The following is a 10,899-nucleotide window of genomic DNA, read 5'->3' as shown; positions in this document are numbered from 1 at the left end:
ATGGCTGAGCTGCTCTTGAGCGCTTTCCTTCAAGTGTTGTTCGACAGATTGGCCTCTCGCGAGCTCCTCAACTTTGCGCGGCGGAAGAAGCTCCATTCCCTGCTTAAAAGGTGGGAGACGACCCTGAAGGATATTCACATCGTCCTGGAAGATGTCGAAGACCAAGCAATGGCCAGAGAGAGCCGGGTGACTCCTTGGCTAGATGACCTGAGGGACTTGGCTTATGACGTGGAGAACTTGCTCGATGAATTCGCCACTGAGGAGGCGCTGCGCGCCCTCTCCATGCCGTCCAACAAGGCCAGTGCTTCTTCAACTTCGAGCAAGGTGCGGGATGCTATCATCCATAGCTACTCCGCTTCTTTTTTGAGCCCCCGAAGGTTCACATTTGACCGGCAGATGAGATCCAAGGTTGAAGAGATTGATAAAAGATTGGCTGAAATCATGTCTCGGAAGAAAACACTTGGCTTAAGGGAGGGTGGTGGAAGCAGGATTTATGGAAATGGAACTTGCGGCAAGAGAAGATTGCCCAGCACTTCTTTGGTGGAGGCCTTCATTGTCGGGAGGGAAGATGACAGAAAGGCCATCCTGAACTTGGTAATGGCTGAAACCGAGGATCTCTCGGTGATACCCATCATCGGGATGGGAGGGGTAGGAAGACGACTCTCACTCAGTCGGTCTATAATGATGAGACCGTCAAAGGATCCTTCCCTGTGAGAGCGTGGGCTTGTGTCTCCGTTGAGCTCGATGAGGTTGCTATAACGAGAACGATCTTGCAGTCGGTGGGCGGGGCTCATGCTCATGAGGGAAAGGACTTGAATGCCCTCCAAGTTGAACTCCAGAGAAGCCTTGCTGGAAAGAAATTCCTCATTGTTCTGGACGACTTGTGGAATGAGAAGTACGACAGATGGACTCTCCTTCGAAGGCCATTTGAATCCTGTGGAGCAAAAGGCAGTAAGATCATTGTGACGACTCGAAGCAAGTCTATTGCATCTACAGTGAAGACTGGGACTGGCATAATATACCCGTTGAGTACGCTATGCAGGGACGATTGTCTGGCTTTACTCGCTTACCATGCTCTTGGTGTGGATAACTTCGATAATCACCCTCATCTCAAGCCCGAGGGTGAGAAGATGGTTGAAAAGTGTGGAGGCTTGCCTCTTGCAGCGAAGACTTTAGGGGGTCTGTTACGCTCCAATTACAACCTCAACGAGTGGATAGCCATAGCAGACAGTAAGATATGGGATCTCCCAGAAGACATTAATGGTGTTCCCCAGGCTCTGAACCTCAGCTACATTTATCTTCCCCCAGACTTGAAGCGGTGCTTTGTGTACTGTGCAGTATTCCCCAAGAATCATGAATTCGACAGGGATGATTTGATCTCACTTTGGATGGCCGAGGGTCTTCTGGGGAGGCCACAACCAGAGGGGAGCATGCGAGGCCTAAAATGCTTCCATGAACTATTGAATAGATCATTCTTTCAGCCATCCAGCAGGGGAATATCGTTATTTGTGATGCATGATCTCTTGAATGACCTGGCAGCATCGATTGCGAGTGAGTCCTGCTTAAGTTTAGGGGAAGGTCAGCTGTACTCTTGCAAGCAGAAGATATGCCTTGAAAAGGTACGGCACTTGTCACTTATCCCCCACTTTTACGAGGTATCAGCAAGGTTTGAAGGGTTTTGTTCCTTAAGGAGATTGAGAACCTTCCTAGCACTGGAGTCTAATCCATATAATTATATGGCGGAGAATGTTATAGATGATGTGCTTCGAAACCAAAAGCATTTGAGGGTCCTTTCTTTATGCGGTTACCAAATCAGGGAAGTACCGAATTGCATTGGGAGTTTGAGGCATTTACGTTATCTTAATCTTTTGAAAAGTCATATAGAATGCCTTCCTAGTTCGTTGTCTACTCTATACAACCTAGAGACCTTGATACTGAGAGAGTGTTATAACTTGGTGGAATTGCCGGGTTGGATCAACAAGTTAATTAACCTGAGGTGTGTTGATATCCTCAAAACTCGCTTTAGGAAGATGCCGGCAGGCATAGGCGACTTGTGTAAGCTGGAGATACTCCCAATATTCGTTGTTGGAGACAGTGGAGCGAGGCTTAAAGAACTGAAGGACCTACAGTGTCTTCGAGGGGAGCTTACCATCCACAGTCTTTGTGATCTCGCAAATGTTGAAGATGCAAGGGATGCTGCTTTGAATGCTAAGCCTGGGCTGACATCTTTGATTTTGAGGTGGAACCAGGCTAAAGGCCCAGCTAGTGCGAGAGATGTGGCAAGTCAAATGCAGGTCCTCGACTGGCTTCAACCTCAAACTAAGATAAAGAATATCGAAATTGAAGGTTATGGAGGTACAAAGTTCCCGTTTTGGATCGGAGATCCCTCATTTGTTAAGTTAGAGCGCGTGACATTGCGTGATTGCCTACAGGCTGAGACATTACCGTCACTTGGGTGGCTGCCTTTGCTTAAGGAAGTGAAAGTTAAAGGTATGAGTGCAGTATGCATCGTGGGACCTGAATTTTATGGAAATATAGCGAGGCCCTTTCCATCTCTAGAGACTCTGGCTTTTGTTGATATGTTTGCATGGGAGAGATGGTCTTTCTTAACGGGCAGTGAGCATGAAAACAATTCATTTCCGCAACTTCATGAGCTGAGGCTGCAAAATTGTCCAAAGTTGATCGGGAGGTGGCCCAGTCAGTTTCCTGCACTCATGAAAATTAAAATTCAAAGGTGTCCACTGCTGGAAACTCCTGTCAATCTGCCATCTCTGGAAGAGGGTTGGTTTGGATATTGTGATGGAAGAGTACTGAGAGGTGTGATTAGCATATGCCCTTTAACGTGTCTTACCATGGTTAAGATCGTGAGAATTTCCGAGCTAACCTTCTTGCAAGGAGGTTCCCTATGTTCCTTGACATCACTTCAAGACTTGCACATAGAGAAGTGCCATGAATTGATGTGTTTGTGGGAGGACAAAGAGGGATGTGCAGCAGGTATTGGTTCCAGTCATGCTTTGAAGCGTCTGACAGTGAAAGATTGTCATCGACTTGCAAAGATTGGGAGATTTCCAAGTAACCTTGAATATTTGTGCCTGGCATTTTGTGACAATCTAGAAGAGCTACCAAACAATATGCAAGGCTATGGGACTTCTCTGAAAGAGTTGAGGATTTTGTGGTGCTCGAAGATCATGTCCTTGCCAAAGGGTATGATGATGTGCAATCTTACTGAGTTGGAGATCAGGCACTGTCCGTCACTCAGATCATTTTCAGGGGCCAAACTGCCATGCACTTTGAGAAGTCTAAAGGTGCGGGATTGCGAGAAATTGCAGTCCTTGCCAAAGGGGATTGCAACGGCCCCCAACCGTGATAATGACTCAAGCAGCAGCAGTAATGGCTGTTGGAACGGAGTTAACAGCAGGGCAATGTGGTCTCAGCCAACTCAGCTTCAAGAACTAGTAATTGCATGGTGTCCTTCTCTCTTGCCTTTATTCGATGGCAATGTGAAGTTTGTGCCGAGCCTCAAGAAACTTTATATCGAGAGAAGCGAGATACTGGGGTCGTCTCTGGAAGGGATAGCAGTGTGCCATGAGCCAGATAGCAGTCTGTCAATTGAGGAAATCCGGATCACAGACTGCAAGATGATCAAGAGGTTAAGCCAAAACCTGCACAGGTTTGCCCATCTCACTGAGTTGCATCTAAGGAACTGTCCCGCTCTAGAGTTGGAGTGCTTCCCGCACATTCCAGACAGCCTGCGTCGCCTTTCGCTTGACAGATGTCCCGGAATCAAGTCTCTCCGGCATCAGATGCACGCTCTCCGGCGCTCTCTGCGCGAACTAAAGATAGTGCATTGTCCGGGAATCGCGTCCTTCCCTGAGGAGGGCTTGCCACCAAACTTGGAGGTGCTCGAGGTGTCAAACTGCGAGAATTTGTACCAGCCCATGTCGAAGTGGGGATTGCAGCAAGCCACAGCCTTGTGGAGATTGGAGATTGATGGGAAGATAGGGTGCCTGGAAGGGAACAGTTCGTTTCCTCCACAAGATGAGGGAGGGTGGCATGTGCTCCCTCCAAGCCTCACTCACCTTAAGATTCAGGATCAGCACACCCTGGTAACTCTATCCTCTGGGCTGCAAAACCACCTGACTTCTCTTCAAGGTTTATCGATCTATCGGTGCCCGAAGCTCAAATGCTTGCCGCGCGAAGGATTCCCTGCCTCTCTTGGTTCACTTTACATCGAAGGGTGCACAGAAATTCTCAAAAAGAGGTGCAACCCACTCATTGATGGCATCCCGGTAGTCTCAATACGAACCCATCCTTTTATCCCGAGTTCTTTTTCTTTCCATTAATTTAACATTTCTTAATTATTTGGTTTTCTTATATTTTTAGAACCATCATTTGTACTTTCAGTTCTTAATTCTATTGTACAGGCTCGTTCACAGACCGGGAATGATATTATAGACAAAACTAGACCCTCAATTTCGATTTTGATAAACTGGTTAGAATTTTTTTTCATTTCAATTATTGATGAATTGACTATCACGTCGTCCGAGGAACATGGTAATCAATTTTGGTTTTAATATGCATAAGGAAGCCCGTCTCATAGCAATCCTATCAGGATAATGTTGTTTTCTCATTAATCTATAAAACAATATTTACTTGGGGACAAAGTTCATATCCTTGTCCCAGTAACCGTCTCTACAACAAAGCCGTGGCTATAGCCCAACCAAGAATCCAATTAAAAAGGGGGTCAAAAAAAGAGGAATCATGTCAACAGGCAAGCACAAAACAGAGCTTAAATGCCTAAAGATTCTCCCACGTATGATTCTGCAAGCTCGACCCTCTTCTTCAGAAAAGAGAGAATCCTCAGCTTTACTTTGTCAATTATCTACTACAAGACACTTGATATCTCAGCAGTTTTCTTCTGAACGTCCGAGCATTGCGTTCCATCCACATGGCACATGCATGGTATATCCATCTGAACCTCTTTGAGTCAAGTGCTCTACGCGGAAAGCCCGAAGCGCAAGCAAACTCTGATGTCCAATCATCGACCTTTCTGGTAACTCCCTTCATGCACATAATTAAGCTCATCCAAACTACTTTTGTAGGCATGAATGCTGATGCTAGAGGGCGAAAGTGGACCGGGAAGTTGTTTGTTATCCTAAAAAGAAAGGACAGTGGTTTGGGTGTTAGAGACATCAGAGTCTGGAACAAAGCTTGCATATTGAGATTCATCTGGATGCTAGTCAAGGAGGCAGAATCTCTTTGGATTGCTTGGGTTGTTGCCTACTTGATCAAAGGTAGAAGCTCTTGGTCCCTTAACTTTCCGAGCTCCTGTTCTCATGCTTTTGTAGAAAGATTCTGAAAATGAGGGACCTTGTGATTTGGTTGTATGGACAGCAGATAAAAAGGAGAGGTTTCTCGGTTTCCAGTGCTTGGCACTTATCGAGATCGAAGAAAAATAAGGTTCCTTGGCATAATCTTCTCTTGTCTCACCCTAGCGTACTCAAACACTGCTTCATCAGTTGGCTAGACATCCACATAGGGAAAGTAGTATAGGCAATATAATGAAATATATGCGTAGGATACTCTCTGAAATTATACAAGAGAATACTCTTTATTGGTAACTGTATGGCCAGTGTGGCCGGACCTATCTGTCCCGTGGGATTGTATTGTCAGCACCTCATTTCGGTCCATCGGCTTCAAAGGGTAAAATCGTCATGTTTTTCAATTTATTACCTTTTCTTTAAAAAATAAAAAATAAAAAATTTTAATTTTAATTTAAATTAAATTTTATATATATATGTATTAAAAAAAGAGAAAAGAAAAGAAAACATTGGGGCAGGTCACGGGCAGGCCGGGAAGCGTTGACTGGCTGCCCGGCTGCCCGTGACCGTCGGCCTATTTAAAAAAAAAAAACGATTCGGGCAGGGCTGGGCAGCGCTCGCCGGCTGCCCGCGACCCCGCCGGCCCAGGATTCCCCAAAATCGCGATTTCCGCCAAATCAGCCGAAATCTCAACGGAAAGCGGATGAAATTGAAATCAAAATAAACAGAAAGGGGATTCGGCTCGGGACGAACACGACCCAGTGAAAAAAAACAGAAAATTGGCTCTCGATTTGGCGAATTTGGAAGTCGAAGAACTCGGAACTTTCGCCGGAAAACCGTGGCTTTTCCCCCCGATTCCGACAGATTGAGCGCCGGTGAGGTCCCGATCGACCACGGCGGAGTGCCGGCGGCGTCCAGAGCTATCTCCCGCGTCCATTCCAACCTTCATCGCGGCGTCCAGGGGCGAGAACCGCCGCCCAAAAGCCGTTGCCGCCGCTGCCCCCCGATCCCGACCGCCTTTGGTTAACGGGCCTCGGCCCAGTTCGGTTTCTTTTGCAGGCCCAGCCCAAGCCCAGAAGTTCGGCCCATTCGGCCCAACGCTCCGGTCCGGTCCAACAGCTCTTCCGGGCGGTTCTTCTTTCGGGCGGGCAGTCCGAACCGATCTGATCCGACCCGAATGTTCAGCGAATTTTTTTATTTTTACAGAGAAGCCCCTCAACTTTCCGAACTAAGTAAATTCTCGACTTAGTGGCATGATTAGGGCTCCTTTCCTGAATATTATTGCTTGCTTGATGGATATAATGTGAAATGAGTGTTCTTGGGTCGCGTGGGTGATCGGATTTGTCCCGAACTCGATTTTACGAACTTTCCATTTTGTCACATTTCAGTCCAGAGGAATCATTTTATTTTTTTCAGATTTTCCCCGAACTCTAAAATTTATTTTCAACCAAGTCCCGGTCATTTTACTATTTTCCAATCAGTCCTTGGATTTTTCAGAATTTCTCAAGCATCCCTAAGGACTTTTCAAGTTGTTTCAGTTTAGTCCTGGGCCATTTTTCACCCTTTTCAGATCTGCCCCGAATTTCAAAATTTCTTTTCAATCAAGTCCCAGTCATTTTACTATTTTCCAATCAGTCCTGGAATTCCCAGAATTGTTCAAGCATCCCAAAGAACTTTCCAAGTTGTTTCAGTTTAGGCCCGAGGTCATTATTTTTATTTTCAGATCGATCCCGATTTTCAAATTCATTTCAAATAAGTCCTAGGACATTTTCAGTAATTTTTTTTACACAGTCCCTATTTCTTAGAATTTTCAAATCAGTCCCCAATTTCTTCAGAATTTTCAAATCAGTCCCCAAAATGTTTATAATTTTCAAATCAGTCCCTGCTCTTTTAAAATCGTTCAATTCAGTCCCCTGAACACTTTCTAAAAATATCCGACCCTTTCCTACTCGGATCACCCACCGACGATGTATGTGCCCCATTTAAATATTTTATTTTTGTAATTATATGTGACCATGTCGGAAATTAGAGTTTATCGGGTGGTCAATTAATGACTATCTCGACGGCTCGAAATCCGTAGACTAAAGCATTTGGTAAATTTCTAATTAACCCAAAAATTCTACATACGGGATAATCGGGACGTTAAATTTGGTTAAATTAAATCACTTGACTCTTTTAAATGAATTGCACGAACTGATTAATAACTTGTAATCGTATCGACAGTTCAAGAACTGTTAGTCATGCCCTTTTCAAAATTCACAATTTCAAAAGCACCGAGATACGTACAACGTAATCTTGATTTTCATGGACATACATATTTACCGATTCAAGGGTATGATTACCGATTCTTGAACTGTCGTCACTCTAGTGTAGGTTTGTGTTTAAAACTGGTTAAAACATGGGAAAACGGATTAATTTCAAATTCGGTTTAAATCAAACATGGGCAATAGTCAGATAGAGGGTTATGTCTTTTGGATTTTAGATAAAAATACTCTTAATTTGTAAAAGCCGTATTGTCACGATATAGAATAATCTAAAAACAACCCACACATTCGAGACTTGACTACAGACATCATGTCTATCGGGTCCGTTTAAATAATGTCGAATGCTACATATCCTATCCATTATCCCTTTTGTTTGTTTTAAGGTATGATTTGTATGCCAACATACCCCGGTTAATAATCAGTTAATTCACGTAAATTCGGCGATAACAAGAAACCCCATTGTTTGTTTATTTGAGCTTGCTTGTTACATTTTTGCACTTGTTTGTTATGCGGATCGAGCCCGATCCTTTAGGACTCGATTCACACTGGATCCAACGCCCATAACCTTCGATCACGGGGTCCAATGCCCCCATACACCAAGTGCGCATTTAATTTAATTTTTTGGTCTTTTCCAAACCATACGGTGAGTATGAGTGAAATAATGGCCGAACGCGAACCGACCGGGATTTAGTCATTGTAGCTTGTCCTTTATTTATTTGAGAGAACAATGTAAGGGTTTATGATGTATATTTATCCGTGTAATAATCCCAGTCGGAGAGCGGACGGTTCAAGTGTCTCTTCGAATTTACGGTGTCAAAACGTATAAGATGAGCGGAACTTAATTAAGCGGTAATTAAATTAAAATGGCAAACCTAGACAAGCTAGAGTACCGAAAGGGCGTGTGGGATATAGGCCCACACGTAATAGAACCCCCGAATTCGGAATTTTTGGTTCCGAACAGACCATAGGCCTTAGCAATTAGGTGTACCCCGTACCCCTAGACCTGGGCAACTCACCGGCCCTCGACCTTCAGGTCGTAAACAGGTAGTGGCGACTCTTTCTCACGTGCGTCCGTCGCGCGTCCCCGGGAAGGTGGACACTCCCAAACCGCGTTGCATTTAGGCGGGCGCATGCGTGCCCCGACGAGACGAAATTCGAGTGCGCACATGTATAATGGCCATGAGGGTCGTAGATAGTCTGGCCAAACCCAAACACTGCTTGTTATTAAAAATATATATATAAAAAGGCTGAAATTAAAAGAAAAAGAAAAGAAACCACACTCACGACTTGGAGCCACTCTCTTGGGTTTGGAAAAACCCATGTACTCACCTGGACATGCTGACGGACGATCGGCCACTAGGGCCAGGATCTCAAAGTGGTATGTTGCTGCTAGTATGTTTTCTTCTTTGCTTATTGATCTGTGGCTCTGCAGAACAGCATCCCCTTGCTGTTATGTTCATCCTTTTGATTTATGAGAATAAAGAGCACCAGTTCTTCCGAGTAAAAAAGAAATTGTATTGTTTATTTTTTTTTCTTTATGTATATATTTATTTTGGCATTATTATGATATGTTGAGAGAGTTAACACCTAAAAAAGATACGTGCAATATAAAACTTAGGTGATCAAGACTCAAGTTAGAGACTCATAATAATAAAATGAACACAAATTTGATTAGTCTAGATGTATCTTTTCCAATGAAAATGTAAGAATTCTCATTACCCATTAATATTTTCTCTTATGAATTGTGATATCATATTCTTACCTTACATATTGCTTTTTCCCTACTTAATGAATAAAAAATAACACAATAGTAATATTCTTAATTTTTTTAATTTTAATGGAATAGATACTTTCACGCAGGTATACCAAAAATTCGAGCGACCTACATGGATCATTTATACATTACCGAATAAATCTCAAATTAAAGTTTTTATCATTTTTTCATAGTATTATTTAATAAATTCGAACTTTGGATTTCTTAATTTTGGAAAGACATCATGCAGTAGCGGCGATTACTCTTGCCATCTGTTTAGAAGGATTCAGTGCCTTCTGTGAGCTTATGAGCCTACTGTTTTTGGTCTCCTTCGCCCTGTTGCCCATTGCCGTTGAAGCCAAAACTTTCTTCTGTTTGTCTTCCACGTTTTTGTTTAATGGATTCTTGAGGAAGACCTGAAAGGGAACCGTTTTGTTAGTTATACAATCGGTGGAGGGAACACAATTCTGTTTCATTCCCACTTCATAACGTTCTTCAGGGTTGAAGAACTCGTGGACAGTCATTTCATGCTCAGAGAAACAAGTTCTTCAGAGTCGAATTGGAAGAGTTCTCCGCTTTTCGGCACCGGATTTTCTTCATTCATTCGGTTTCCATTACCAGTAAGTTCTTTTCCCTCGGATAATGAAAAATATCTCTGCTTCAGCTTGAAGTGCTCCCATCTGCCGTTTTCTTCTTTCTGCTATCCCATTCGTTGTTTCTTCCAGAACATCGAGCGGTTTTTCCTGAGTAAACTCGAAGCATCACTAGGAAGTTGCACCCATTAACCAAGGGCCCATGTCAATACACTCAACTGTTGTGAAGTCGCGAGAAGCCGGCAAATAGGCGAATATAGCTTTAGCCTTCAGCTTTATCACACGTATTCTATTTATATACTTGGAGTAGTTGTTGGTCTGGCTATGAAAAGTTGATTTCTTTGTGAAGGCCTTGGCGCTTTGGAGTTCTCATGTCTTACCTACATATGAGAGCGCAACTCTGGCTTAGGTGACACATCTTCGGGTTCATTTACCTCACCACTTCTGGGGCAGCAGAGCAATACCTTATCTACTCAAATGCTTCCCAGATCTTGAAAAGCTATGCCTCACTAAGGTCATATTTATTCTACTTAGCACACAGAATGAAAATAAATTCAGTCGGCTGATGTTCTGAATTGATTTTTCTCTTTTCCTCCATGGTTTCATCTGCAGGAGTCTCCACCAGGCTGCTATCAGATGGCCTATAAGTTCGTCTTTCCTTTATGGGCACCTGACTGTTTAACGAGTTGCCTCAAGGAAATCACATTTGGTAATTTCGGGCCAATGTTCAATATGAGATAATCCTGCTGTTATACTTTCTGATGCATGGGAAAAAGCTGAACACGGTGAAGCTCAATGTTCATGAGTGTGACCAAATCCAGTCGGATGCAACCAGAAGGATCTTCTACAACATCTACGAATTCCAGAAGGCTTCTCGATCCTGTCAGATCCTGGTCACAGCTGATCCAAGTCTAGAACGCAAGTTTGGAGATGTAGAGGGTGATAGATCCGACTCGATGTTGCTGTAG

At 43.7% G+C, this 10,899-nt stretch overlaps 1 protein-coding gene across 1 annotated transcript; it reads left to right on the top strand.

The window, feature by feature from the left end:
• LOC116200419 (putative disease resistance protein At3g14460) lies at positions 1-10,899 on the top strand. Its single transcript, XM_031531264.1, has 7 exons — positions 1-648; positions 777-4,289; positions 4,425-4,492; positions 4,909-5,294; positions 9,838-9,958; positions 10,544-10,607; positions 10,708-10,899. The coding sequence occupies exons 1-7, from the start codon at positions 1-3 to the stop codon at positions 10,897-10,899; spliced, it is 4,992 nt and encodes a 1,663-aa protein (XP_031387124.1).

Source organism: Punica granatum, chromosome 3, assembly GCF_007655135.1.
Source record: "Punica granatum isolate Tunisia-2019 chromosome 3, ASM765513v2, whole genome shotgun sequence".
Lineage (NCBI taxonomy): Eukaryota > Viridiplantae > Streptophyta > Magnoliopsida > Myrtales > Lythraceae > Punica > Punica granatum.
Note: the sequence above shows the minus strand (reverse complement) of the source record. Positions and strands in the feature narration are given on the sequence as shown.

What these genes read in the sequence shown, in the direction of transcription:
- LOC116200419 (XM_031531264.1), top strand. Translation starts at nt 1, where the DNA reads ATGGCTGAGCTGCTCTTGAGCGCTTTCCTTCAAGTGTTGTTCGACAGA. An exon ending in CCATCATCGGGATGGGAGGG is followed by an intron (nt 649 to 776) that starts GTAGGAAGACGA and finishes ACGATCTTGCAG; the next exon opens with TCGGTGGGCGGGGCTCATGC. An exon ending in ATTTCGATTTTGATAAACTG is followed by an intron (nt 4,493 to 4,908) that starts GTTAGAATTTTT and finishes TTGATATCTCAG; the next exon opens with CAGTTTTCTTCTGAACGTCC.